Consider the following 27,718-nt stretch of genomic DNA (forward strand, 5'->3'; position numbering starts at 1 on the left):
CCGCTGAAATTTAGCGGTATATCAGGGCAGAATATTGGCCCTTGTTTACCTTGCCGTGTTGCCCCAGTTTCGTGCATTGGCTCGAACTCGAGCTGGTCGAAGCTCCCTTCATCAACCTTGAATTGTCCAGTGATTCTCTTTCCGCAGCAAATTTATTGGAACATGGCTCCTGGTATGCGCACCCTCTCCCTATTTTGGTACCTTCCTCAACACTAACAGAACCCCCGTAGCCGCGCAATTCGAAGCGGCGCAACCGCCCAAGGACGCCATCTCGGCTCTCGTCTTCGCCCCGGGTCCATCCAGGCGACTGCTAGCTTCGTCATGGGACAAGAACGTGTACCTTTACGAGGTCGCCAATGGCGCCGAGGAGGCGAACTTGGTTGGGACATTCGAGCATCGTGCGCCCGTGCTTGATGTGTGCTTCGGCGCGGATGAGAACGAGGCCTTCATCGCGGGCATAGACCATCAGGTTAAGAGGTGGGTTGTTCTGTCCACACCGTGCCGACAACGAAGGTATCAGTGATTGATTACCAATAATAGGATTGATCTCGCGAGTGGAGAGCAAACAACCCTTGGCAAGCACTCCGCGCCCGTCCGCTGCGTCGTCTACAGCGCCCAGCACTGTAAGCACATCCGACCTCCTTCCGATTCCCTGCGGTAATCGCACCAAGCTAACGGCCATCATCCATCCAGCCCTCCTCATCTCCGCCTCCTGGGACAGCACACTCCAAGTCCACTCCACAACCAACGCCTCCCAGCAACCGCTGACGATCCCGCTCCCGGGCAAGCCCCACGCTCTCGCCGCAAGCCCAAGCAAAGTCGTCGTCGCCATGACCGCACGGCTAGTCCACATCTACGACCTGCCCACACTCGCATCAGCGGTCTCCGCCGGGAGCAACAACAACAACAACCCACCACAGCCGTGGCAGCAGCGCGAGTCGTCGCTCAAGTTCCTGACGCGGGCGGTGGCGTGCATGCCCAACGACGCCGGGTACTCGACGTCGAGCATCGAGGGTCGGGTGGCGGTGGAGTGGTTCGAGGACAGCGCCGAGTCGCAGGCGCGCAAGTACGCCTTCAAGTGCCACCGGCAGGCGGCGCCCGAGGACGAGGGCGGCGGCGACGTCGTCTACCCCGTCAACGCCCTCGCCTTCCACCCCCTCTACGGCACCTTCGCGTCCGGCGGCGGCGACGGCACCGTCGCCCTGTGGGACGCCGAGGCCAAGCGCCGCATGCGCCAGTACCAGAAGTTCCCCGAGAGCGTCGCCGCCCTCTCCTTCTCCGGCGACGGCCGCTTCCTGGCCATCGCCGTGTGTCCCGGGTTCGAGACTGGCATGGAGGATTATAGCGGGGAGGGCAGGACCAAGATCTTTATTAGGGAGCTGGGCGAGACCGAGGCTAAGGGGAAGGGGGCTAAGTAAATGAGGGGAGGGTGGGGGTTGTGAGCTGATCAAACTGCATAGTATAAAGAGGCTTTGGGGTCTGGCGTTGGGACGGAAATTCACATTTTGTTTTGCTTAAATGTGACGGTTTTTGCGGTATAAGCTCGGGCTCGATCCGAAGCATGCGATCATTAATTAACTATCGCTACTAGCAAACCCGCGCTCTCTCCAGCGGTGTATGTTCGCCAATCTTATTACATCTTGAACAATCACTCCTCGATCTCACCAGCCGACATTCAACATTACATCCGACAAGTTAGCCTCGCCAAGTCACAGTGTGTTAACTCTCCGAAATTCTCTCCCCGACGGCCGCAGCTCACTAGCAGGTCGTGACAAAGTCTCTGAGACGTGCGTTTTACAATCATCTTCTTCCGGATCTTCTGCAGGCATGACGAGAGTCTCGGTCGAGGTTTTCGGGCTAGGGATCAAGTCTAGCTCGTCATCATCACCATCGTCGAATGTGTCTTTGCCAGTCATCTTGTCATCATCCTGGCCCACCGTGAGATCCCGGGTTGGCGTATGCAAATGGAACTGACTATCCTTCATGGCGATGGCTGGAACCTGAGACTGCTCGGTGTGCCCATTCCCCTTGGGCTGTTTAACCTGCGGCTCTGGGACCAAAGACTCCTCCCCTGCCTTATCAGTTTCACCCAGCGCGGAGGTGGTCTTCTTCATTGTGGTTAGGGTTATTGGGTGAGGTTTCGCTTGCTGGCTCAGGCCTTTTGGTTCCAACCAAGCGCGACTCTTCTTTTTTAGGGCGAAGGAGAATGGGTTATCGTCAGTATTTGCCCCTTGAGCCTTTCTCTTCCGCTCAGGTGTTCGAATCATCGACTGCGTCAGATCGAGGATACCTACATAGGGGCTAGTTGTAGATTGCTTTCCGCTACGGGTTAGAAGATTCGAACCGTTTGGTTTTGCTTCTCGGCCCGAGAAGCCATCCCCAAATCTGTACCTCAAGCGGGGGTTTTGTGCTGGCTTGGGGGCGTCTGGTTCGTCATCTAGATCCAGCCGCTTGTAGCCTTTTGCCTCCGCCTTGCTGAAAATAAGGTGTGGGCGGCGCCGGAGGCTTCTCATCCCATTTCCTGTGCGTCTATCATGTTTTATGTTGCACCCCGGAGGTCGTTTCGAGGGGACGAAAGGATCGTCTCCATCTTCGTGGACTGGTCCTGGGCTTCCAGAGTGTGGCGACACTTGCAAATTCCTGTCTGGAGTTGATGGTGAAATGGCTGGCATCAAGTTAGGACGAGGTTGACACTGATCTCACAGCCACCCGAGTGGAAAAACCTACTGTGGTTATCGATTTTCCTATGCACGCTTACGTCGGGGGTGTGAAATCTCTCGAATACAAAACCGGCTGTGGAGAGAGTGGATTTCTTGGGTGCCGGTTTGAGGGGAGGCAGCGAGAGAAGTGACACTCTCCGGTTACTCTTGCCCTGTTGTGCATCGGTTCCTAACGGCGTGTTTACCGTAACGGGTGTCGGCAGACCCTGCCCGTCCTGGTTTTCTTCGGGTGTCATTTTTGGTGCAACACTCCCTATGAAGGTTTGAGCTGGCGGATATCTCGAGACGGAAGTAGCAAGGTTTCTGAGTTGGTAGGGACGCGGGTACAGGTAATTTAAGGTAGGTAGGTAGTTGTTTGAAGAAAAGGTTCTCGAGTGCGTTGGTTGAAGAAGTGAGTTGTTAGGTTCGGTGGCAATGGGAAAGAGTGACTCACACGCTCAGGAGAGCAGAGCACCTGCCCAGGTATGTACCTAAGGTACCTAACCTCGGCCTGTAATAACCTGAAACATACCAAGTCCTAGACCTCATGCAAAGACTTGGATGCCATGCTCGGACGCCACTTGCCTTGAATGCTGGGTTATATATGAATGTGTTGGGCTGCCCCGCCGGCCTCTCTTTGCATGCGTAAACCTGGTTGGTAATCGCTGGGGCACTCAAACTGCGTGAGAGGTAGGGGGGATCATCTAAGGGTGTGAATGGCCTGGAGAAAATTGGCAGCTCCCACGCAAACGAGTGGCCATTGCTCCATTATCCTCAAGGCGCGCCTGCCCAGTGAGGACCGGCATGGTGTTCTGCAGAGAGCCGTGATATATTCCGCCAACCGATTGCCCTTTCGGGACGAAACTTGCCTCTCATTGGCCCCAATAACAGCCATAAAAAACGCGATGCAGGGTCACACGACAATCCGGCATCGGCTGAACCAAACTTGACTTGGATGGCGACTTCGTGACATTTTTTTTTTTACTTCTATCCCGTAGATCTCAAACAAACACTTTCGCCCGCTCAGTCCTCCGGATACATATCCGTACACGACCATGTATGTACATACATACTATACACAACATATAGGAGCGTGGCGTTGGTCAGCATGTCCAGACCCCGACGATGCCGTCCTGGCGGCCCTCGACCATGTAACCGTCGCGGATCCGCACGCGCTCTACCACGGCGGGTTCCCTTTCTTGCTCGGTCTCGACCGCGCCCGCACCGCAATCCCAGTGCCGCCCTTCAACCTTGTCGTACACCTTTGACCACGTCCTCGCCAGCGGCACACACAATGCGGCGGGTGTCAAACATCATGCTCGTGATGGGGGTGGTCGTACGCAAAGGCGTCGTGGATGATCCGGTGCGCAAGTCCCATATCTGTAGTTACGGTTAGTATGGCATCACGCTAGGAAAGTCGTGAAGAGAAGGAGAAAGGTAGCATACCCGTATGCTCCTGTCCAAGCTACCTGTCACCAAATGCACATCGTCAAACTGGAGACAAGTCACTGGCCCCGTGTGGCCCACGAGACTACGGGAGACCTGTCCACTCCGCAGATCCCACAGCCTGACCATGCCATCTGCCGTGCCGCACGCCAGCGCCGACTCAAACACCTGCAGCGCACCGACGAAATCAGCCGCCGTATCCGGCGCCCGGGAGGTCTGCCGCCAGGTACTGTCACTTGTCGAGAGCGCCGAGGCTTGTGCAGCGGCCCACATCACATCTAGCGTTTGAACGCACCGTCCCTTCTCCAGGTCCCACTGCCGCAGCGTCTTGTCAGCCGACCCAGAAACTAGAACATTGTTACGGAAATGCAGTGCTGTGATTTCGTCCAAGTGCGCCTCTAGGGTAAACAGCGGGCAATCAGACATGCTACCAGCGGGGGGGTCGACAGGATGGTCGTCGGGGTTCTCGAACGCAATGGCGTCCTCGTCATCCTCATCATCCTTTCCGAACTGGCTACCTTGCGGGTCGTAGTGAGCCTTGCTAAGATCCCATAGCCGGATCGTGGCATCCATGGAGCCCGTGGCGAGGAAGTTATCTTCAACTTGGAGCGTGCGGACCGAGGCCGTGTGACCCTCCAGCACGCCGATGCAGCGCCCTGCGTTGAGATCCCATACTCGGACGGCGTCGTCCATCGCGGCGGTGACCATCAAGCCGAACGGGGCATCGAAGTCAAGGGCTGTGATGCTATCGTGATGTGCACGCATTGAGCGAATCATGGTACCCGGCTCGAAGTGCTCGTGAAGGATCGGCATAGTTTTCCGCCGGATGCTGCGCGGTTTCTTCTTGGAAGAAGTACTGCCTACCGAGGGCAGCTTCTCGTAGACGGACTGAGACATGAACCCGGGCGTGTCGCCTTTTTCGGATGCCGCATCGTCTTCCGATTTAGGCGTATGCGCCAGCTCCCCGGCCTCATTCGCCAACTCCTGCGCCTCTTCTAACCTACCCTCGACTTCGACAACTGCTAACAGTTAGTATCACAGGGGGTGCGGAGACGCTGAAAAAAAAAAAAAAAAAGGCACTGACTGTCATGCTCCAGTATCGCCTCGTCCTGTTCCAAAGTTGCTAGCCTCTCGAGGATAATCCGGCGCATACCGGCCAAGTTCTCCATCTTGGCATCGATCTCCCGGATCTCGCTGCTCGCCATGTTCTTGCGGATGCCAAGCATCTCGAATTGGTGCATCATGGACGCCTTCTCCTTCTTGAGCCTCTGTACCGACTCAGGAGTCCCATCGGGTATCGTTGGGCCTTCGTCGAGCAATTTTCTTCCTCGCGAAACCCGCCGCCTGTGTTTTTTACCTTCCTCGGTGAAGTCGGGGAAGCTGGCCTGGAACCCCTGAAACAGGGAGTAGGAGCTATCACCGTCGGGGATGTTCTGGAGCAGTTCATCTGGCACGTACGCCAGCGCCCGGGACTGAATTTCCTTGGTCGAGAGGCGCGACCGGACCATGTCCGTCGGCGTCGTGCGTGCCATGGAGAACATGCTCCGCTGCAGTCCCGGCCTGCGCAGCTGCCGGTGTACCTCGGTCATGGCGGTTTGGTATGTTGGATTCGAAGCAGGATCGGCTCGCGGGGCTATGAGATGAGCGGCCGTGGTGGTGACTTTGCGACCGAATGCTTCGAGCCCTCGCGTCTGCCGTGGCGATGTGTCAGTACCCATCGCATACGTGGCATGTTGTTTTCCCTTTCACAATAACCTTCCGTTGCGTCCCAACTGCCTCCCAACCGCAACGGCGCCGGGACGGAGGGTATCTTGCTCACAGATATCACCGAGGACTCGTCGTCAAATGACGACAGGTCCGGAAATTCATTGTCGTGCCCCGGGTCGTCCATCCGTCGACGCCGTAAAACTTTGCCCCCCTTCGGCCCGCCCAAATTCAATCCGGCTAGAGCGCGCTTTCGCAGCCCGGAGCCGATGAGGAATTATAGAGCGGCAATCTTGATAAATATCAGGAGAAGTCCGAGGCAAATTGATGTTTCGGAGGTCTCGTGTCGTTGTCAGTAGCTAAGAAAATGCAAAGATTGATTGGAGCAAAATGCCCCTCGAGGACAACGGTGGGTGTCATTCATGGATGCGGCACAAAATTGTTAGACCGGCAATCCATGCGGCGAGAAGGTTGCTTGGTGGGTGGGCGGGCTAACCGGACCCCCCCGGACCGGGGCAGGTGTTCCAGCTTTGCGTGCCAAGGTGGACCTCAGGGCAACAGGGGTGTCACATTCCCTCCGAGTCTGCGTGGCTGCCAGATGGGATGGCATGCCAAGGCCCCAAAAATTGTTCGGTGCGTCACACAGATCAGTGTTTGTTAGTGGGCTGCTCCGATTCGGAACCTGGACCCAAAAGGCGTTCAAAAGTGAGAGAGTCGTTAACCGCAGAGTCAACACCGACTTTTCCTTTTCTCCCAACTTCGAAAACAACCCTGAATAGTATTTTTAATAACCCAGCGCCACCATGGACTCGTTAATCGACCTCTCCGAGTCTTCCAAGGCTCTTGACTTGTCTCGCATTCGCTTCCAGTTGATGTAAGTTCAGTCAAGACATCCCCCACCACTTCCCTCCTTTCGCCCCGCTCCTTCGATGGTGAGGGTTGCCCGGATGCTCACACATGTCGTCAGCCGGTTGGAGGACACCATCACCTTCCACCTGATCGAGCGCGTGCAGTTCCCGCTTAACCCCAACATCTACACCCCAGGCGCCGTACAGATACCCAACAGCAGCCTAAGCTTCATGGACTGGTACCTGGCGGAGCAGGAGAGGCTGCAGTCACTGATCCGCCGCTACGAGTCCCCCGACGAGTTCCCCTTCTTTCCGGACGCCGTACAGAAGCCCATCCTAGATTCACTCGATTACCCCCGCATCTTCGTACCCCAACGACGTCAACGTCAACGACAAAATCAAGAAGTTCTACATTGAAAAATTCCTACCCAAGGTGTGTCCGGACTTTGGGCGCGGGGACAGGGGCGTGTCGCAAGAAAACTACGGGTCGTCGGCGACGTGCGACATCGCCTGCTTGCAGGCCCTGTCGAGGCGCATTCACTTATGGCAAGTTCGTGGCCGAGTCTAAGTCTCCAGTCCTGAGGCGGACAAGTTTTACCCGCCTTATCACGTGCTGGAGACAGGGCAGGCCATTGGAGACGCCATCAACGAACAAGGCGGTCGAGAAGAAGGTGCTGGAGGAGGCTACAAGCTCAAGGCGCAAACGTATCGGTACCGACCCTTTCGCTGGGGGCCCGACGGGGTGGGATCCCAGAGCAAGAATCAACGTGGGACGCTTGTCGTGGACTATTGTATTGAGGACTTTGGTCATCCCTCTGACAAAAGAGGTTGAGGTTGAGTACTTGATGCAGAGGTTGGAGCCCGTGGAATAAAAAAGCCTTGATTTGTTTTTGTTGCCCATTTTTGCTGCCAGCAAATCTGCTATGTCGCTGTGCCAATATATTCGGCGATCGCCTGTACGGCGCCTTGGAACTTGCTCGCCTCGATCAGCATCATGAAACCGCACGGCTTGATGCCCATTTCCTGGAACGCCCTCTTGCTGTCCGCGACGGCCTCGCCCTCCTTGGTGAAGTCGTACGCCCCAGATGCGACCGCGTGCTTGCGCATCTCGTCATCCTCCGGGTGGAAGAACTGCAGCTCGGCCTCCTCCCGCGCCTTCTTCTGCTTGCGCTCGCTCTGGTCCAGGCTAGACGCCACCTCGCGGTAGGTACGCGACACAACCAGGTAGTGCGAGAACTCGTACGGCTCCTTGTCCTCGACGGCCGCCTCAATCTCGTCAATCATGCACGTCCACATGGGCGGGATCACCTCGGCCGGCATGTTGAGTAGCCGTTCCGCCAATACCAGCCCCACGTGCTTGTCCGAGGCCAGCAATTCCGGCAGGACGCCCGCCAGGCTGTCATTGCTCTTGGCGCGGTCCGTCAGGTACTCGATGAGCTGCGCGACGGGCTGCTTCGCGCGGTGCTCCTGCAGATTGAGCACGGTGAGGAAGGCGTAGGCGTCGTTGGCCTTGTCGTCGACTTTGCAGGTCGAGCCGATCGTGTTTTGCTCGATTATGAGGTCGCTGAGTGCGGAGAGGTTGAAGAGTTGGGCGTCCGTGTCGAAGAGCTGTCGCAGAAGGGTCTTGACGCCGTGGAAGTCGATTTGCGAGTCGTAGTTGAAGAGCTCGAAGTCTACGTTGACAATGTCCATATTCTACGATGCCGCAGATAGCGTCAGTCAGAAAAGCAACGGCTCAGGCGAATTGCCTCTCACCTCATCGTCCGAGCTATCATCATCATCCCGCTTGGTGACGGCGGGGTCGGCCATCTCGACGTCCCCCTGCCCGTCGGCATCTCTTGAGCGCTTCTTTCCCATTGTGTGGTTTGTCGAAGCACCGAGGTACTCGGTATGTATATGAGCTGCTTCAGATGTTCGATGGTGGTCTTCAATTTCGTCCAAATCCGCGGGATTGTGAGCTGTGCTTCGCCGAGGCCGGTGATTGTGGGGACCTTGACGACCAGTCTCGAAATTTTATGGGCTGCCCCTCGTCGTGGTTGTGATAAGAAAGCTGGAGGGACTTATCCCGACCCTAACCCTGTCTCAACCTCTTTCCGAACCAAAGAGCGGAAATCGGCCCCTGAGCCGCCGATACCCTCATGAACTAATATCATACAACTTAGATCAACCCCTTGAATCGACCCTTGCTCTCCGCCTAACACTCTCCGAAGTAGCCCTTCGCCAAATATCCCACATCCTCCAATATTCTCCCAAGTTTCCCTAGACTCCACTGCAAGTATAGCTCGCTTGGCTGTTTTTGGATCACACGACGCCCTCCTCCCATGGGGTATCTCCGTTCACATTCCGGGCACGTGGAGGCTCACCAAGAACTTACACGCGCCGGACTAGAGAAGGCCACCCTGTAGGTCGCAGCTCTTAAACCTGCTCAGAACCCCAGCCGGCATCGGCCTCACGCATGTTTGCGGGCGGCTCAATGGAGGGGATGAACTCGAGGGCGACGTATGCGATGCCGACCAGGGCAACAACGGAGCCGGGAGCGATCCGGGTCCAGTGATCGCGGAACAGGATGGAACCGACAAAGATGTAAACTAAACACAAACACGGTCAATCTGAGCTCTTGGCGGACGGCGGGGCATGGGAAACATACAGATGCCACGGCCGATGAAAGAGAACAGGAACGAGGCGTAGCGGCCGACCTGGGGGGGAATCTGGAACTCTATACCGAAACGTTAGTCCCCAACTCCGCCGAAATGCGAGTGTACTTCGAGGTATCGTACCGAGCAGACCGGTTGCTATCATGGCATATTAGCATCGCATTCCTTCATCATCCCCCTCTGTCCAAAACAACCGGCAAGACTTACCCAACCCAAACACGATCACATAAACACCAACAATCGATGACTGACTATAACCCCCCGTCCGTCAGTACCCGCCGCTCCCTTCAATCCCTACCCCCAGGAAAGGCGAACGTACAACCCGATGGGAAAGAACTGCGCGATACCTCCAAGGATCATCGCCACCGCGACGACGAGGTTAACAATGCGACTACAACCAGCATCGCAGAACGTTAGCCATCAACCCCTCAAAAAAGTAACCATCACCCCTCCAATTCCCCAACCAACGCGCCCTGTACCTTGCGCCCGCGCGCGCACCGCAACGTCACATCACGACCCTGGACGGGGACGGACGGGATAGGCCCCTGCACCAGAAACCGGACGAAGCAGCGGGGCGCGCACGCAGGTGGGGCATTCAAGGCGGTTCCCTTTACGCAGGGCGCGTCGGCGGGTGTTGTTGTTGTTGTCGTTGGAGGAGTGGCCGGTTGGCTCTTGGGAAAACGTACAATGAGTCGGAGAAGTCCATCGTGGGCGATCTGTCTTTCGGCGCGGCAAAGCTCAAACTGGTTCGGCGGTGGTTTTAATTGCGTTTGCGGCGGCGTGGGCGAGGTCTCGTTCGGTGTTGATCTGTGTTATGCGCTCGCGTGCGGGGTGTGCCCTGGGGTTGAGTTGCGTTTGGGGTGTCGAGGTTATTGGCGATGTAGTTTTCACTTGAAAGGGGGAAGGAGGCTGATGGTCGAGCTTGTCGACACTTGGAAGCTGGAAACAAGCTGGCTGGGGAGCTTGCGAAACAGTGGGCCTTGGCGGCTTGATGCGACGCACTTGGGCTTGGCTCCGCCACTCCGCTGCGCGTGGCTTCCACCAGGAGGTCTTGGCAAAGACGCCCGCTCGAATACCTAAATTATTTGGTAGGACCTCCAGGTAGGATCAAATGGGATGAGGTTACATAAATCATGTGGTGATTGCAACCCCCCTCATATAACTTTAAAACAAACTGCTGCGGCATGGATGCTTGAGACATTAAATCGCATGAACCGTTCACATTTGGAGAGCAAGAGTGTTTGAGCTTGGAGTGGCATTGTACGGGATGATGTCCTAGGCGCGCTAGACACTAACGGCGCATAGTAAATAGTAGCTCGCCTTCGTAATACCCCTCATCCTCTACCTCCCCCTTCCGCTACTGCTCTGGTTCCTGCACAAGCGCATTGTCCTCCACCCCCCTGGCGGCAGTGATCTTCCCAACGTTTTTAGAATACTCGGCATTTGCTTCCGCCGTGGAGGTGTCAAGAGGATTGGCCGCCATGGGTTCTGGGATCTCGCTAAGCCCTCGAACATTGCGGCCGCAGGTCTTGCCGGCACTTACTCAACACCGTGGAACGACCAATTTGTCGAGGACGTCCGCCGAACCTTCCAAGCAACGGGCATTTTCTGCTTCTTCCCGATCCAGTATCTCAACGACAATGGTATCGGTGCCGCAGCCAGCTTCCTGTCCATTTGGTTTGGTATTTTGAGTGCTTTTTTGGAGTTGGGTATCTCGGGCGGCCCAGTGGTGGATATTCCCAAAAAGCTTTACAATGTTTTTTTTCACTAACTATTGTCTTTTCCGTATTTTCTTCGCACCCTGCTTTCAGGGCGCGTTGGAGGGCGTCTCTCACCAGCGCCTAATCTAATCAATGAGAGCAACTTCTGCTGCTATGCTGCTTTTTATGAACATCTTGATAATGATTGAGAGTACGGGTTGTTTGAGCTACCGATCAGTTGAGATCGTTACTAGTTATGTCGGGGAAGCAACTCTGCGTCACATGTATGGGGATGGACAACGGTGGACAACAGCGAGTGTCCATCGGGCAGCGTCAGGAGGACAGAAAGTAGTCTCAGGTAGTTGAGCAGCTCCCTAACAGAACTTAGTGCAGTTGCAACGGCTTGGCATGTGGTTAGCTCGAGAACATCATATTCCTTTCTACATATTGTATATGACCTTCGTGTACCTTCCCTCCCTAATCCAGAAGTGCCCATCCTGTATTTATTCCCCCAGCTCAGCAAGCTCCCTTTCTTTGGCCGCTAGCAGCTCCCTCATCATCTCTCTTTCCCGTTCTAGCATCGCACGCTTCTCCGCCTTAGATCTCTCTCCTTCGCGTGCATGAACACCTCGCGGGCTCGGAAGCTGATGGGGGGCTGATGTATAGCCACTGGTAGGGTACGGCCCCGGACTCGGTGAGGAAGTTGCCGTACTGCCAGGTCCCCCAAAGTACTGAAGTTGTCGTCCGGGGGTGTCTTCCGGTGCTGGACTTGTTGCGGTCGGGTTGAGAATCGATTTGATAGATGAGAGGCGTTTTGGTTGATCTGCTTCGTTCTGATAATGGGGTTCCATGTCGGTGGCAGAAAACGATCGTTTCCGTGGTGGCGAGAGAAAGGACGCCGGCGACAGTGACGACTGTCGGTCGTCCGGCATTGGGATGGAGGTTAAGGGGGCCAGCCGGTTCTCGTTAGTAAGCGATTCGGGGGTGTGATGAGGTTGATTCGGGTGGGATGAGTGATATTGCCCCAGACTGCTCAGCGGTAGCGGAGACGTCTGTCGATTCTGCATAAGGATTGTCTCCGGGACCAGGGTCAAGGACGGTTCCTGACGCCGTCGAAGCCCCAAGTTTACAGACCCATCTGGATTCATTGATCCTCTTTCCTTTGGTGTTTCCGCTTCCGAGGGCGGCGAGTCTGCACGTTCGCTGGGCGTACTTTCTGAATCCTGGCCACCCGATGCGGGTATGACTCGTTTCCTTCGTTTGATGATGGCCTTTTTCATTGTCACAGGCCTATGTACGCCATGAAGCTTGTAGTAGAGTCCTGCAATCTAGTCAGCACAGCACCCCGGGCGTGGCGGGGAAACGAGTCCCTACCGCAAGCATTGCAAATGGTATGACCAGCTTCATCCCTCCGCCAGAGAGGAGTGATTGTCGTGCCACAATTCTGACATGCGATAACGACCGTGGTGTTTTGGTTTTGGAGTTGCAAAGCAGCAACATCTATCGGTGTCGGCTCGTCCTGACTGCTCGGGGACTGTTTGGATGCTCCCTGGCACTTTAGGACATTCAAGCTCGCACTTTTCGAGACTCGGTTGTTGAACGCCGGACAGCCACTGCATCCCTCGGCACCGCCCGTGCCATTACATCTCCCTCCGCCCGGGCATGATCCCGACGGCGTCTGATCGGCGGCGACATACTTGGCTGCTGGTGCATTCGGCAGTAACGGGACTTGAATTTTGGGCGAGAGCTTGATGGGTGAGTGTCGAGCGCCGCTTCCAGGGCCGGCGGGGGGCCGCTTCAGGTTGATTGGACGGGAAGCATTTCTAGCCTTCAAGTATAGTCCGCACGCGTTGCAAATCGTTTCGCCCTGCGGCGATCTCCTCCACAGAGGCGTTCTCGTCGTGCCGCAATTACTGTACTACGTTAGAAGGATATAAAAGATCACGAACATTAGTTGGCGCACCTGCAAACTTGACCCGTATACCCTTGATTAGGCTCAGGAGGTGGTCTTCCTTGATTTGATGGGCTTGCCGCCGTGTGATGTGTGGGGCTTAGAGGAGCCGGTGAAACGGTAGAGATGTGTGTTGGTGCTGGTGAAGTCCTCGCGTTGCGCCCAGAGGAAACTTGCCCCTCGCAAGGAACGACCTCGGGCCGTGGACGTTGTGTCGAGTCCCCAAGATCCCTCGAAGACGTAGGCCTTGTAGGGAGAGCGGTCCGGCGAGGAGCGGGTGCGGTTTCCGCCAGAGGATGCGGTGCCGAAGGCTTGGGATTTTCGGACAGCGTCATCTTGGGGACTTCAGAGCAACAACCAAACTTCAACGGCGGTTCGCTGGGAAGACGGGAGAAGCGTGGGTCGCCTGGACAACAAACACCTCAGCAGATGGGGACAAGGCAAATGGCCGCGATGGACAGATCAAGTCCGATGTCGCCAATTGTTGCCGTCTCCTAGACTATTGGGCGATCGGGGTCGCTTTGGGCGATGCGGGTATCAAAGAAGGAGAGCCACCGTCCAAGTGTGGTCGAGGTACGCCACAGAGCTCGATCGGAAGGTGAATTCGTGGTCAGGGGGAAAAGTGAAAGAGTACCGCTGTAGTTCAAGAATGCGAGGCTGAAGAAGCAAGTAGCCTGGGGCTAGTGTCGCTGTCGTTCTCAGGGGTTTGAACAAGGAGGGAAGGCGAACTGCATAATCAACTCCTGCGGTCCCCGACCCACAGTACTGGTTATCAGATCTTCGCCAAACGAAGGCGGGCCACTTGAGTTCGAAAGTGCCCTCTCGGCGGAAAAGTCCAGATAATCAAAGTGGTATTCGAGAAGGGTGGCGGGCTGAAATGGCGATTTGGGATGGTACAGTTGAATTTCGAAGCCGAGTGAAATGGGCCAGCCGCGAGAGGGCGTCAAGATCTGGAACTGGAGATGACTGGCCTCTCGAATAACTCGCTGTTGAGCGGCGATTTTGAGGGAGGAGCAGCTCGATGCCCTGTTCTCAACGACAGGAGCCTGGCAGGGTGCAAGCGAAGATGACCCGCTCTTCCAATCTCTGGCGAATCAGAGGTTGTGCAATGTCAGCAGACAAGGGAACGACAGGGGGTCGACAGGCATCAGGGCTGCAAATTACGTCGGCCAAAGCCAGCTCTTTCCAGAAAACTTCCCTTCGGACGGCCCGAGCTGAGACGTTGATTGACCGGCCCCCAGCCAGGCCGGGTGTGATTGTTTCTCTCATTGCTCTGCGTGTTCTCTCTATTCGTTACTAGTGGTGACCGCCAGCAGACGCCTCATCAGCCAGAACGCCTTGGCGCTGCTATGATCTGCGATTTGGGGGTCGCATCCCCACCGCCTCTTTGGATTAGGTTTACGGTGCGAATACTTTGAGCCAAAACGGCAATCTCACACATTCGACCTCAAGAAGTTGTACGAATCTGTGAGCAATAGGAAACTTTGTCCCCGAGAGCTCCGAGACACTTGCGGGACAAAATGACCACTCGCAACCCTTGACGAACGCGAGATTATCAGATCATCTGTCATCCCCGTTCATTTCTGGGACTTTCGCTTTCCCCGGACTTGGCTGGGCCCGGCTCCGGATTCGTGTCGGAATGGGTGGATGTCGCTGCGCCTCAACCTTTTTGGGCCCGATTATCGGTTGGTGTTCCTATTCGATGCCAAAATCCATCAGCAGATGCCAAGCGTTTTTATCAGTCGGATGCGACGCAGCGATCTCGGAGAACAACCCACATTTGCACCGCTGACTAAGGAACGGGGAACGGAAATGAGCACACAACATCCTGCCAAATAGCAGAGAAGATGAAGAGACAATGGACGATGTCATTCGGCTCAATACATTGCCGATGCTGCGGCTCCGCCATGAACAGCCCAGGGTCGAAACCAACTCCGAATTCCACCGACCGGAAGAGAGTCCCGGTTTACGAATAGGTACCATGGGATCTATGGTGGAGTAGGGTGTACATCCACCAGTTCCAACTACGAATAGTTAGATGTTAATGTTGGGGACGATGTGTTGAAATTACTACTTCGTACACCGAGGGACCTTGTGGCCGAATTTGCTTTTATTTCTTCTGATTCTAGAAAGACATACGAACCTGATAGGTACCGATTTCGGAAGGGAGGCTGGATGAAACAGAACGGTTAAGGACCACCGATAATATTACAGGAACACCTGGGTTGGGTATATGACTCTCGAACTTATCAAAGCATCTGGTATCTATCTGTTTTCCCGCGAACTGAAACTCCAAGCCAGCGATGAAACTGAACACCACCAATTTCGACCGTTCCGCCACTACCTCACAAATCGGGATCGACCTCCCGGTCCAAATGCTCTGCTACAACGACGCCTGTCTCCCACATACTGTTCAAGGCATCCCTTGCCATATTGATGGGGAGAGCGATGGATAAAGCATTCCATAGCCACTTGCCGCGATCATTCAAATGGACCTGCTCCAGAACGACAACCGGGTTGGCCGAGGAACTCGGATCGTGGCTGGCAAGCATAGCAATGTGCTGGATGACAGCAAAGGCATACAGGGTTGGCGGCGCTGCGATTAAACCCTTGCCCCCCTTGATCCGCAACCGGTCGCGCCAGCGCTGGCCCAGCCCCAGCAATCTCCTCTCGAGGTCGCGCGAAACGGCGTGTGTGAACCGTCTGGCGCGCTGTGCCTCCGCGGCCTCAAAAGCTTCGACGGCCTTGTCTTTGTATTCATCGGTGCCCGTCATCTCTCCTTCCTGGTCTTCGTTGTTGCTGACGGGTGAGGGCGCAAAATCGCTTTCCGCCCCTTCGGAGTCGTCGTCGGCTCGGAAATCCGGCGGGTACGCTTGCACTAGCAAGTTAAGTAGTGTTTTACGCATGTCGATCCCGGCGTCCCGCATGGCCCATCTGATATAGCCCCGGATCCCCCTCACCACGGTTTTTGCAATCTTATCCTGGTTCCCAATCTCCTCGTAGTCCGTGACTGTTTGGGAGAGATAAAACAGGGACTCGAGAGCTTTGCCCGCTGTATCGGTGTTAGTAATCTCGAGGGGGATACTAAGATGGAGAGGGAGCTAGCTTACCAGCTACTTCGCTCCCATATGCATGGATAGCCACGCGCTTTTTGCTATGCTTGGGCGTGAAAACGTGGTCGAGGTGTGGTTGTGTGATCCCCCACATCTTGAAGTTCACCCTCCACCACGACGGCATCATGGGATGAAGGCCGCGCATGTAGATCAGCTTGTGTAACTTCTTCTGGTCCGCATTCCAACCATCGCTGCCCTCCATGCCGGCTACAGCCTCGTCGTATTCGTCCATAGTCAGCGGAAGGGTGCCGTAGCCGTCCCAGTCACTGCTGGTGCTGTGGCCGTCGTCTTCATATCCATCTACGAGGTCCTCGTAGTCGATATCCGCCTCGTCCTCGTCCTCAACATACTGGACATAGTCGACTTGCTGGCTCTGCTGCGAAGCGACTGCCACTTTTCGAGCCCAAGCAAGATTCGGCGGTGGATGTATAACACCACCTCGAAGGGCGGCGTCATACCCGATCTCAATTGAAGGGCGGCAGGGACTGTCATATAACGTCTCATCTCCAATGTTTTCAGTCCAATCTATGTCCTGCATTTCCACGTCTGTGCCTTGCGAATGGGGTGTCGCTATGGGCAAATCACCCAAAGCGGTGATTGTTTCCATAATCCTTGGTCTATGCGGCGGAGGCGGGAAAGTGAAATTCATGGCTATACACACGAGTCACACCCGAGCTGAAGACGAGGAAGGAGTTGATGTTGTCAGGAACTTTGTGACGAGTTGCTGAGCTCGAGTCGAGGGCGGTGACGAAATCGACGGGGCGGCGAATGTTTCACTCCCAGACCTGGTCACGACTGAGTTGAGTTGAGTGGTGGAAGGCTCGAAGAGAAAGAAGGAGTATTCTCGGTTTCCATTTCCGTCGTCACTGAGAAACCGAACGTCAGGGTTGGGAACAATGGCAAGACCAACCGCGGAAAACGGGGTGGCACCTTCTGAATACAAAGACCGATTTTGGGCACCTATTGATTTACAGGTTTTGAACGTTTCCGGCAGCCACGACAGCGAGGCCTTCATCGCTTAAGAGCCCGAGCCGCCTTAAGGTGTAATGGGCGGGGAACCGGCGAATGAGCATGAGACAGCAGAATCAATCCACCATGTAAGGCGAAAAAATCAGTCTGAGATGTCATCTGTACCTGCATCATTGCCAACACCCTGCCACTGCAGGGCTTGCAGATGCCCAAGGGCGGGGAATGTCCAAGTGCAACCCTTTGGAATCGCTTCATGGAGGGAGCCTTACTTCTCGATTACATCCAAGACTCAAAATATACAGATGGAGGCGTGGAGAAGGAAAACCACAGCAACAATTTTGAGGTCAAGAACTGGAAGCCCAGATTCCTTGTTCGGCGATGCTGGGTCCAGGGTCTCAGCTGCCTCAACTGCCGTTGGCTGGCTCGGCCGGCTGGCAGGGCTTGGACCGTGCGCTCAGAGAAACACGCTAAAAGATCCAAAAGATCCCTGCAATGAACTAAATGACTTGCAAAGTCGCATTAGGCGACTTTTTGCTCCTTGTTGCACTTGGACTTCGCCCTGTCATCGCGACGCGCCTTTCCCAGTCTCAACTTGCTTTCCCGCCACCACCACGTCGTCACCCAGCATGGCGATAGACTTCAGTCGGATGACGGTGGTGGAGTTGCGCCAGGAGCTAAAACGGCGCAACCTACCGCAGAACGGGAAAAAGGCGGACCTTATCGACCGGTTAGTTACGTTTGAGAGTGACCGAACATCACCAGAGCCCCGCGACGACTCAGTGGAAGACGATCACGAAGCGAATGGTTCGCCGCCTGAGAAGGGTGTAGCGGAGGAGCAGGACACCGCCCTCTCGCCTCTCCCACGAGAAGAAGATTCTGCAGAGGCACCGCATCCCTCAACCGCTGAGGCAGCTGCGCAAACTCCAATCACCAACCAAGACACAGACAGCACACCCGCAGCTGCCATTGAGCCCGCCGAGTCGGCCGAGGTCCCAGTTCCAGCACAGGACTTGGCTCCCAAGGATGTTGACGAGGCTGCCAACACCACGCCAATCCCTGCCACCGAAATCATTACGGACACTGTGAGCCGCAAACGTCGGTCGCGAAGCCCCCCGCCCGAGATCGAGTCATCCAGAAAGCGCGCGCGACCTAGCAACGACCGACCTGGTGAAGAAAATATTCCTCTGCACACCAACAACCTCCGCTCTCAGGCGACCCGCGAGTACTCGCCTGTGGCTCAACCTGTGCCTACTCCGCAAACGGCGGCAGAGATCCACGCAACTACCCTAGAGACTTCTCCGTTCGAGAAAGAGGATCACCACGAACCCACCGAAGAGCGCAACTGGCAGCACCACCGAGCGCCTACCCCGCAACGCTACCAAGAGCAATCGGGCGACTCCGTCGACGAGCCGATCCCAGAGTTCGAAAGAGACGTTGCGCCAGCACAGCACCCCGCCACATCTGCACTTTACATAAAGAATTTTATGAGGCCTTTGAGGGAGCCGATGTTGCAAGACTACCTGGTTGACCTTGCCGCATTGCCTGGTGCGGCACCCGATCCGAGTTGTCTTGTTGATTTCCATCTCGACCAAATTCGCACTCACGCGCTTGTGAGTTTCACCAGCGTTTCTGCAGCCTCGCGAGTCCGGACAGCTTTGCACGGGACTGTGTGGCCCAACGAGCGCAACAGAAAGGAACTTTGGGCAGATTTCATCCCCGAGGATAAGGTGGCCGAGTGGATCGAGCGAGAGCGTTCTGAAGGTGGACGATCAAATCGTTGGGAAGTTCATTACGAACCCGACGAGGAAGGAATCATCACAGCCAGTCTGGTAAACGCAGAGATGGAGCCCATCCGTCGCAATTCCACGAGGCAGCCTCTCGGCCCACCTCCGGTTCCGACCGGGCCAGCGCGCAGCTACCCAGGCGTCGAGGGAGCGCCTTTGGGTCCGCGTGGCCGAGGAACGAACCACTACCGCCAAGCGCAAATGCCGGCATCGACCGTAGCCACTGCTGGCGACCGCGACCGCAACCGCGACTATAACGATAATAACGACCGCAACCTTGACTACAAGACTACGCGCGCATACCCGTCCATTCAATACAAGCCCGTCCCGGAGGACGTCGCCAAGCGCCGGTTGGACAACATGAATGCGCACATCACCAGGGACCGCCGTCGCGACTTGGGCCGCCCGGATGAGATCAACAGGTACACATTCGAAGATGGCGACATGTTTGTCGACCGCGGTAAGGAAGCTTTCGTCGGCATCCGCCATCCGTACCGCGAGAACAATCGCCGCCGTGCGGGCATGGGTCGCGGCGGCGGCAACCGGGGCCCACCCCGCCGCCGCACCCCTTCTCCCCGCCGGCCCGTACGTGATGACGGCGGCTACCGCGGCGGCCGCCGCAACGATTATGACCGCAGTTACCGAGATCGGGACGACGATCGCCGCGACCGCCGCGACGACCGTGACAGGGACTTTGGCCGCGACCGCTACCGTGACGAGGTCCCTCGCTCGCGCTTTGACGGTCAGCCGCTTCCCACGTTTGGCGGTGGTGGCGGCCGCGGTGGAAGATGGGGAGGTGGTGGTGGTGGTAGACGGGACCGTTTCTAGGGCACCCCTTAACCGCTCCGCGGGTGGCTTGGCACATGCCCCGTCAACCCCAAGCTCATTTAATTAGTATCAACAACCACCTCAAGCCCCGGCACATAGCCTAATCCCCCCAGCCAGATTTCACGAACGGCTAGCTGCTAGCATCGATCCCCTCACGGCGATCTTAAACGGCCGCCTAACTTGAGAAAGCTTGTCCCGAACTAGGGGCAAAACGAACCCATGGATATATACCAAGATTTGCTCGCCACCCCATTACAAAGAAAAACCTCTTCGGTTTCGGAGACTTGCAAGTCAAACGATACAACGACGAGGCGGCCAGGCCAGCTAGAGAAAAGGAGGCAACCGTCGCCAGCATGTGTTTGTAGACGTAGGACGAACGGCTGACTCGCTATCGGGGCGAGGGATTCCCGGGCTCTCCATCTTATCTCTAGCGATCTTCATGCATGTAAGGTAGAGGAATTCACGGGCTCACTCGTGGATGTTGTCAAAAGTTTGAGCTGTACGAAATAGATACCCTGGTTTTAAAGTTCCCCGTTTTTGATGCTGTGCCTGTGCCGTTCTTTGATCGATAAAATTAGCTCGAGCAGGAGCTCTAACATTTGAACGCATGGTGAACATCAGCGGCTACAGAACGGCCACAAGAGAAAGATGAAGGCAACAATGTATCACCCAAGACGACCATCCAGTACCAGCAAAAAGTCACTTTTAGCATCTACGCAAGGTAAGATACATGGAACTGATATCAATTTGCTCATCAGATGACCCAAGACCCCTCCTCATACTCCCATGAAAAGATGCCTCAAAACCATTGAATGACGAAAGGAACGCTAAACCCTAGACCCGTAACCGAACCATGCAAGCAAGCCAGGAACGAAGAAACTCAAATAGCGTTTGCAGCCAGGGGCGAAGGCTCGACACCGACGCGCTCCTTACTAAGGATGTCGATCATCAGCTGTGACGGCCTGTTGTCACGGTAGACCTTGGAATTGTCCTTGTACATCTGGACGTTCTCCAGGTACTTGTCAAACAAGTATGAGCTGTCCATGGGGCCGCCCTTCGCCTCGGGGTGGAACTGGGTCGAGAAGATGGGGCGAGTCTTGTGCATCATGCCCTCGTTGCTGCCGTCGTTGAGGTTCACGAAGTACTCCTTGAACTCGCTCGGCAGGGTGCTAGCGTCGACGGCATAACCGTGGTTCTGGCTGGTAATGTGGCACTGGCCAGTGGTCAAGTCGAGGGCTGGAATGTTGTGAGCACGATTGCCGTACTTGAGCTTGATGGTCTGGGCGCCAACGGCAAGAGCGAGGAGTTGGTGGCCGAGGCAGATACCCATGATAGGGACCGACGAAGTCTCCATTAGCCGGCCCAGATTGTAAACAGTCTCCTGGCAATGAGTCGGGTCACCGGGGCCGTTCGAGATGAAGACACCATCGAAGTTGTCGGCAACCTTGTGAATCGGGTAGTTGTAGGGGAAGACGGTGACAGACGCGCCGCGGCTGACCAGGCTGCGCAAGATGTTCTCCTTGACGCCGCAATCGATCAGGGCGACATGGAAGGTGGCGTTGGGGTTCGAAACGACGAACGGAGCCTTCGTGCTCACGCGCTTGACCAGGTTGATGGCACCAGGGTCAATGAAGCCCTCGTCCTCGTCGGCGTCGTACTCATCACCAATCGAGATCCTGGCAAGGGAAGAACCCTGCTCGCGCAAATGCGTGACAATGGCACGGGTATCGACACCCGAGATGACAGGGACGCCCTCGCGTGCGCACCACTCGCTCAGGCTCTCAACAGCCGTCCAGTGGCTGTATTTCTCAGCCACGTCGGCAACGACGACTCCGGCGCACTGGATATGGGGGGATTCGAAGTACTTGAGCAAGCCGTACTCGTCGCGCTGATTCGAGGGCACGCCGTAGTTGCCAATGAGGGGCTGCGTGAAGACCAGGATCTGGCCACGGTAGGAGGGGTCCGTCATAGACTCGGGGTACCCGACAAGCGAGGTGGTGAAGACAGCCTCGCCCGAAATGTTCGAGTTGGCACCGAAGGCTGTGCCATGGAACACAGGGCCGTCCTGTCACGGGAGAGTCAGTGGAGGCAAGGCCTGAAGTGATGCATCAAGCGACAACGTACCCTGATGGTCAAGGTAGCGTCAACGCCGGACGCGGCAGCAGTGGCCCTGGTGGTGTTGAGAACGGGCATAGCTCTGCCCTTGCTTCCGTCTACTGCCAGCCTGCTCAAGAGGCGGGCCTGGCCTGCGAGGCGAAGGGGGGCCTTGGGGGCGGCATGACCCAAGGCACGGGGGAGGCAGGGCGGCCAACGAAGTGAACATGCTGGTGATGGTACTTAGGAGGGAAGATAAAGGAGGATATAAAAACTCTAGTGTCGGACAGGGGGGCTCTTAAGCTGATAGGGCTCTCCAGAGATGGTCTAAAAATTCTCGTCAGTACGAAGCGGTGAGTCAAGACCTTGAATGGTTGGGCGGACCTGAGAGGTAGTCCTAACGCGCCAGCACATTAGCTTCTGTCCGTGGACTGCAAGTTGTCATGGAAGAGCCAGAAGAACGGGAGACCGAACGAACGGTCGAACGGGCCGCGGAAAGCCATAACTATAATCTTTTCGCGCCGGAGTCGGGAATGGGACATTCGGAAACAGAGGGGAGTGCACTGGTGGGGTCGCGGAGCACACGACCCCCCCGGTGCAGCGCAAACATACCTGAGAAGTGAAGATAGAGAGGCGACCTTTCATCAGCGCGGTTTCGATAAGGGCCAATTCAGTGCAAGTAGAGGAGCCGTTTCAGGGTCCACGATAGAAGAGAGGATGTGGTTCGTTTTGTGGTAATCCAAGTTCACCACTCACTGGAATTCCGCGTTGTCGAAGTTGACTCAGAAAAAAGAAGGAACGAAATGTCGGATTGGCGGGAGAAAAAAAATGACATTTTGTCGACTGGGCTCCACCGGATTTCGCACACCCCAGCCAATTGGCCGAGGCTACCATTGGCTGGGAACCCACAGGCACAGGGCCGAAAAACGGGCTCCTTCTCATTCTTTTGCTGCGGCTTCGGGCGCAAGGGGGCGCAAGGGCGCAACCAAAAGGTGATGGAGTCACACAGGGGTGGGGGAAGCTTTTGCGGGAAACCGAGGGCTCTGTTTCGCCTTCCGACTTGACTCGTTGGGCCAGATTGGAAACAACCGTCCGGAATTGGCAAAACGCCAGAGGCCAAATTGCGGGGCATGATTCTCACAAGGTAGGCATCCGCGTTAGAGGTAAGCAAAGTGTCCGTCGTTGGATGAGGGACACAAGAGCTAGACATATCGCATCATCGACCTGCTTGCCACTGCACAGCCTACCGTTAACTCTATTGCATGAGCTAGTCCATAATATATACAGGGTCTTATCCCATTTTTTAGATAGCGCCGAGCTCCTTGAGCTTGGAAATGAGACCATCCACGTCTTCGACCTTGCCGCCGCCTTGCCTCGCAGGTGGCTCTGTTCAGTGTTAGCCAAAGTATAAACGCCTGGGAAGTACCGCTTGCGCACAACTCACCCGTAACCTTGAGCACCTTGAGCCTCTTCTCCGCCGAAACGCCGAAGTCGGCCAGCGTCTTCTTCTCCAGCGGCTTCTTCTTCGCCTTCATGATATTCGGTAGGCTGGCATAGCGGGGCTCGTTGAGGCGGAGATCCGTCGTAATGATCATCGGCAGCTTCGCGCGCACCGTCTCCACGCCACCGTCCACCTCACGCGTGACGTTGACAGCGTCTCCCTCGCCGAACTCGACCTTGCTCGCCTGCGTTGCCTGCGGCCACCCCAGCAGCCCGGCCAGCATCTGCCCCGTCTGGTTGGCATCGTCGTCAATGCTCTGCTTGCCGAGGATGACGAGGTTGCTCTTCTGCTGCTCTACTGCCCCCTTGAGCAGCTTGGCAACGGCTAGGGGCTCGAGGTCGTCGCCCTCCTTCACGTCGACGTGAATGGCCCGATCGGCGCCCATGGCCATGGCGGTGCGCAAGATATCCTGGGCCTTCGGGGGCCCGGCGCTGAGGACGCAGATATCTTCAACGCCGCCGGGGGCCCGGGACTTCTCGCGGATGCGCACGCTCTCCTCGACCGAGAGCTCGTCGAAGGGGTTCATGCTGTGCTTGACACCGGCCGTCTCGACGCCGGTTTGCGCCTTGTTGACGCGCGGCTTGACCTAGATCGGGTGAGCAAAGTCAGCGGGGGCCAGTTCATTATGGACGCATCAGATCGGGAAGATGTAGTCGCGCGGGACCGAACTGATCGGACGGGGTCTCCTGTTTCGGTAACTCACTCACCGCATAGTCAATCACCCGCTTGATGGGGACCAATATCCGTAGCGCTGACATGGTGAGGTTTTGACGTTCAATGGCGGGCTGAGAAAGGAAGAGAGAAGCGTTGAATGCGGCCCATGACGGTCGGTTTGCCATGGCCCTCCCCGGCTAGTGCCGATGCCAACCTCGGCCAAGCGGTCGTTGCAACCTGACCCCTACCTTATCCCTAACCCTGACCACAAATGTCCAACCATCCATCCCTCGCAACAACTACACCAGAAAGATCTCAGGGGACGTAACAACCAAGACTATCTCCGCTCTATCATGATCAGACTCATCAAATGATCCCAATGCCTACAGGAAGCCACCGGAACTCCATCTGCCTCCTCACCTGCCTCTCTTCTCCCCTTAGCAACATCCAACGCCCCACAACTCTTACCCCCCAACCATACCCTCACCAATCATCCCACTCCTCCTTCTTATTGTTTGCCGCCGGGGCCTGTGAGCTGCCCTGTCTCCCACCCTTCCCCATGGCCGCCGTGCCTATTGAGCTCCCGCTGGCCTGCCTTTGGTCGGCAGCAGCAGAGAAATCGTCCCAGAATCCCCGCCTGCTCTCGTCAAAATTGTCGCCATTCGTGTTCACCGGGTTTGTACCCGCTGCCACTGGGGCCCTCGACGAAGCCGAGTGAACCCATCCTGCGCCGTCTTAGCACCTGCCTTGGGCTGACCGCCGCGGCCTGGGCGGGCGGCGTTGCGTGCTTGAGCCGCAAAGTCGGTCTCGGATATCTGGCCAATTTTGTTAGTACGTTGGGGCTATGAAGGCTGTGAAGAAATGCGAGAGAAATAAAGAGCCACATACTTGCTTAGCCGTAGGCTGGATGAACCCCTCGTTGACATTCTTAGCCGTTTTCGTGACCGTCGACGCGAACCACCCAAAGCCCTTCGAGATAGCCGCCATAGGGTCTCTCTGTAAGTCGTCAAGCCCGGGAATCGTTTGCTCTTGCTTCTGCGGCCGCGGCCCCGAACTGCCAAAACCGGCATACTTGCCACCCTGGCTCGGCGGCAAGTCAGCCGACCGCTGCGCGTTCCGCTCGCCCAGCTTCGCAAAGTAGTCCACATCTACCTTGATCTTCCCACCCGGCGCGGGGCTCTCACTCCTGCTCCCACCCGTGGGCGCAGCAGCAGCACTCCCACTCAGCGGCGTGCCCGTCCTCGGCCCGCTGCGCGTAGGCGCCGTCGACGGACCCCCCACACCAGGAGCTGGGCTGGCACTAGCACTCGCCGCCTTCTCCCCGGGCACGTACTCGCGGCCCTCGACTTTAGCGCTCAGCCTCTCCTTCCACTCCTCGCCGGCCTCCCCGCCATAGCGCTCCGCGATGGTGGCATCGTCCCAGCTGAGCCCGCGCATCTTGGTGTCCTCATGCTGCTCAAAGAAGCGGCGCCAGTTCTCGTTGCCGCCCAGGCGCATGCGCTCGATCTCGGCGGCCTTGAAGGCGTCCATGGAGATGGAGCGAACGAAGGAGATGTGGACGCCCAGGCCGCGGTGGACGCCGGCACACGACAGGCAGATGAAGATGCCGAACTTGGGCGAGGCCCATTGCGGTGATGGCGCGCTGCAGTCGCAGCAGATGTTGTTTTGGGCTTCGGCCTGGATGGTGACGAGCTAGATGCGCGCGCGCAAAAGAAAGGGGGTGCCGTCAGCAACACGAGCGCGGAAAGGAAACATAGCTGAGGGGATAGGGTGACGTTGGTCGAGGAGAGAACAGGTAGGGGACATGGAGGGAAGAAACACCTACTTTAGATCTCGTCTCGGGATCGACCTCCCACATAGCTTTCGAGGCCATCTTGGGCAACCAGCTGCTGGGTGCGATCTACTGTGCTAGACCGCGCAGATCGAGGAAGACAATTCGAAGCGTTCGGATATCGTGGCGTTTGCACCAGGTTTGGTGGCTGTTGAGAGTATACGAGCGGATTGAGTTGTCGTGATGTTCAACAATTCGTAAGACAGCACTACCAGGTAAGTTCTCTCGGGCACCAGTTGACGGCGCGGAGAGATGGAATTGGCTGCGCTTGGAGATTCTGGGCGAAGTTTATCGCGACAGGACAAGTGGTTCTGGACTTCGGTTGGGCGGGGCCAATCGGCAGGGTCTGGACGCCGCCGCAATCATGCCTCTCCATGACCCCCTGCAGGAACCGCTGCAACCTCCCGCATCCCTTCACCCACACGGAACACGCCATGCTTGATACACGCACATATCACATCACTCTCAAAATCAGCAAGCAAAGCGTATCACGTATTGTGGAGACCGAAAACTTTTCTTATGCCCCAACCTGACTCCGGCGAAGCCTAGTGTACACGCCCGAGGGTGCGAGACCAAAGAGTGAAAGCCGTCCGTCCATCCCCACGTAAAGAAAGTAAGAAAGTAGGTCATGAGGATATTAGGGGATATTTCTGCAGAAAGCCGCAAGATAATGGATAAGTGTCCCTGAACTCTACCCGCAGTACCCCTTTTTAGAAGCCTGCGCAAATTCCAGGACGCCAGAAGTATCCCTCCCTTAATCTCGCTTTCATGAAATATCCCGTCTAGCCATTGGCAAAAAAAAAGGAAAAAAAATATCATCCACCCATTTCCGGTCGTTAAGAAGATGCACGCGCCTAAAAGTAATACAGACGAACGGGGAGATTGCCGAATAGAAGAAGCGCGTGCATTCGTATCTCCATTGATGTATGCTGCGTGCTCATCAAGAGTAGAGCATCATCATTTAGGCGGCCGCGACAGCCGGGGCAGCCTCAACCTGCTCGGTGCCGTTCGTGTCCTCCGCCTCGGTGGCCTTAAAGTCATCGTCCGTCTTGTCCGGGCTGTCGATGGCAACCTTGACAGCGATCTCACGGCCCTCGATCTCCTTGCCGTTCATCTCCGCGACGGCCTGCTGCTGCAGCTCCTCCGAGGCCAGCGTGACGAAGCCGAAGCCACGGCCCTTGCGGGGCTCGCCGCGAGCCTGGAGCTTCTTGATCATAAACCGGGGAATCGGGCGCAGGGCGATCTTGGCCGACAAGGGCTGGTAGGCATTGAACAGCTCCTTGAGCTGCGGAGTGGGTCAGCAATCATTACCGCCGAAAAGAGGGGGGGGGGGGGGGGGGGCAACCAACCTTATCCATGGGCCCGACATTCTGAATGCTACCAACCCTGACCTTAGGCTTGGCAGGGTTACCGGCGAACGGGGGGACGCTGTCCCCAGCTTCCCCGGGAAGAAGACGAACCTTCATGACTTCTTGGATGATGCAAGCACTCCCTCTACCCATGCCGATCTTGAGACCTTCGAGGCCAGCGGCAAACGGAGAGGCAGCCTGTTTCCGAGTCACACTGCTGCCTCCTATGACTTCGAGGTCACGGAACTCTTTCTTGACCCATCTGATCAACTCAATCGGGGACCTGCGGGATATACTGGCTACTGTCCAGGGACACCGGGGTCCGAACCAGCATCGACCAGCCTACTTCAGACGAAATCTTATGCGTAAGAGCGGGGTGCACGAGGGGACCAGCGCCACACCACCTGCTTGGGATCCCCCTGTCTCTGAGCGAGAGAGGAAAGGCCTACGCTCTTGGGTCAAATCCGGGACCCTGAGATCCTCCAAAACCAGGTGCCCCTAATTCGTCGACAAATGCGAAAGCTTGGGCCCTTCTGGGAGTCGGCAATGGATCTGGTGCGCTTGGGACAAAGGGGAGCGCCCGTCCGGAGGCG

At 56.5% G+C, this 27,718-nt stretch overlaps 13 protein-coding genes across 13 annotated transcripts in view; 4 read left to right on the plus strand and 9 right to left on the minus strand.

Moving 5' to 3' along the window:
- Positions 1-162: 162 nt before the first annotated feature.
- CHGG_04505 (uncharacterized protein) lies at positions 163-1,418 on the plus strand (the record flags this gene model as incomplete). The annotated part of the gene is made up of 4 exons (XM_001223718.1): positions 163-172; positions 231-477; positions 541-623; positions 694-1,418. The coding sequence occupies 4 exons, from the start codon at positions 163-165 to the stop codon at positions 1,416-1,418; spliced, it is 1,065 nt and encodes a 354-aa protein (XP_001223719.1).
- A 291-nt stretch (positions 1,419-1,709) lies between these two features.
- Positions 1,710-2,956, minus strand: CHGG_04506 (uncharacterized protein; the record flags this gene model as incomplete). Its single annotated transcript, XM_001223719.1, has 2 exons — positions 1,710-2,644; positions 2,728-2,956. 2 exons carry the CDS (start codon positions 2,954-2,956, stop codon positions 1,710-1,712), a joined length of 1,164 nt encoding a protein of 387 aa, XP_001223720.1.
- Positions 2,957-3,802: 846 nt separating this feature from the next.
- CHGG_04507 (uncharacterized protein) lies at positions 3,803-5,734 on the minus strand (the record flags this gene model as incomplete). The annotated part of the gene is made up of 4 exons (XM_001223720.1): positions 3,803-3,907; positions 3,993-4,079; positions 4,146-5,164; positions 5,230-5,734. The coding sequence occupies 4 exons, from the start codon at positions 5,732-5,734 to the stop codon at positions 3,803-3,805; spliced, it is 1,716 nt and encodes a 571-aa protein (XP_001223721.1).
- A 918-nt stretch (positions 5,735-6,652) lies between these two features.
- CHGG_04508 (uncharacterized protein) lies at positions 6,653-7,529 on the plus strand (the record flags this gene model as incomplete). Its single annotated transcript, XM_001223721.1, has 4 exons — positions 6,653-6,723; positions 6,817-6,898; positions 7,038-7,130; positions 7,317-7,529. The coding sequence occupies 4 exons, from the start codon at positions 6,653-6,655 to the stop codon at positions 7,527-7,529; spliced, it is 459 nt and encodes a 152-aa protein (XP_001223722.1).
- Positions 7,530-7,618: 89 nt separating this feature from the next.
- CHGG_04509 (uncharacterized protein) lies at positions 7,619-8,554 on the minus strand (the record flags this gene model as incomplete). The annotated part of the gene is made up of 2 exons (XM_001223722.1): positions 7,619-8,392; positions 8,453-8,554. The coding sequence occupies 2 exons, from the start codon at positions 8,552-8,554 to the stop codon at positions 7,619-7,621; spliced, it is 876 nt and encodes a 291-aa protein (XP_001223723.1).
- Positions 8,555-9,112: 558 nt separating this feature from the next.
- Positions 9,113-10,057, minus strand: CHGG_04510 (uncharacterized protein; the record flags this gene model as incomplete). Its single annotated transcript, XM_001223723.1, has 6 exons — positions 9,113-9,285; positions 9,345-9,413; positions 9,475-9,489; positions 9,559-9,602; positions 9,671-9,742; positions 10,038-10,057. 6 exons carry the CDS (start codon positions 10,055-10,057, stop codon positions 9,113-9,115), a joined length of 393 nt encoding a protein of 130 aa, XP_001223724.1.
- A 3,071-nt stretch (positions 10,058-13,128) lies between these two features.
- CHGG_04511 (uncharacterized protein) lies at positions 13,129-14,220 on the plus strand (the record flags this gene model as incomplete). The annotated part of the gene is made up of 3 exons (XM_001223724.1): positions 13,129-13,375; positions 13,432-13,575; positions 14,045-14,220. 3 exons carry the CDS (start codon positions 13,129-13,131, stop codon positions 14,218-14,220), a joined length of 567 nt encoding a protein of 188 aa, XP_001223725.1.
- A 1,127-nt stretch (positions 14,221-15,347) lies between these two features.
- On the minus strand, positions 15,348-16,764 carry CHGG_04512 (uncharacterized protein; the record flags this gene model as incomplete). Its single annotated transcript, XM_001223725.1, has 2 exons — positions 15,348-16,054; positions 16,113-16,764. 2 exons carry the CDS (start codon positions 16,762-16,764, stop codon positions 15,348-15,350), a joined length of 1,359 nt encoding a protein of 452 aa, XP_001223726.1.
- Positions 16,765-17,710: 946 nt separating this feature from the next.
- Positions 17,711-19,696, plus strand: CHGG_04513 (uncharacterized protein; the record flags this gene model as incomplete). Its single annotated transcript, XM_001223726.1, has 1 exon — positions 17,711-19,696. One exon carries the CDS (start codon positions 17,711-17,713, stop codon positions 19,694-19,696), a length of 1,986 nt encoding a protein of 661 aa, XP_001223727.1.
- An 880-nt stretch (positions 19,697-20,576) lies between these two features.
- Positions 20,577-22,625, minus strand: CHGG_04514 (carbamoyl-phosphate synthase, mitochondrial precursor; the record flags this gene model as incomplete). Its single annotated transcript, XM_001223727.1, has 3 exons — positions 20,577-21,761; positions 21,821-21,942; positions 22,547-22,625. The coding sequence occupies 3 exons, from the start codon at positions 22,623-22,625 to the stop codon at positions 20,577-20,579; spliced, it is 1,386 nt and encodes a 461-aa protein (XP_001223728.1).
- Positions 22,626-23,093: 468 nt separating this feature from the next.
- Positions 23,094-24,049, minus strand: CHGG_04515 (uncharacterized protein; the record flags this gene model as incomplete). Its single annotated transcript, XM_001223728.1, has 3 exons — positions 23,094-23,176; positions 23,235-23,877; positions 23,999-24,049. 3 exons carry the CDS (start codon positions 24,047-24,049, stop codon positions 23,094-23,096), a joined length of 777 nt encoding a protein of 258 aa, XP_001223729.1.
- A 564-nt stretch (positions 24,050-24,613) lies between these two features.
- On the minus strand, positions 24,614-25,818 carry CHGG_04516 (uncharacterized protein; the record flags this gene model as incomplete). Its single annotated transcript, XM_001223729.1, has 3 exons — positions 24,614-24,760; positions 24,834-25,637; positions 25,771-25,818. The coding sequence occupies 3 exons, from the start codon at positions 25,816-25,818 to the stop codon at positions 24,614-24,616; spliced, it is 999 nt and encodes a 332-aa protein (XP_001223730.1).
- A 919-nt stretch (positions 25,819-26,737) lies between these two features.
- The window catches only part of CHGG_04517 (uncharacterized protein), a gene marked incomplete at both ends in the record, with an annotated part of 1,705 nt that continues 724 nt past the window's right edge, over positions 26,738-27,718 (minus strand). Inside the window, 2 exons of the mRNA XM_001223730.1 lie at positions 26,738-27,061; positions 27,126-27,323. Of these exons, the coding sequence (XP_001223731.1) occupies positions 26,738-27,061; positions 27,126-27,323 (522 nt within the window). The remainder of the gene's footprint in view (positions 27,062-27,125; positions 27,324-27,718) is intronic.

Source organism: Chaetomium globosum, genomic scaffold (assembly GCF_000143365.1).
Source record: "Chaetomium globosum CBS 148.51 scaffold_4 genomic scaffold, whole genome shotgun sequence".
Lineage (NCBI taxonomy): Eukaryota > Fungi > Ascomycota > Sordariomycetes > Sordariales > Chaetomiaceae > Chaetomium > Chaetomium globosum.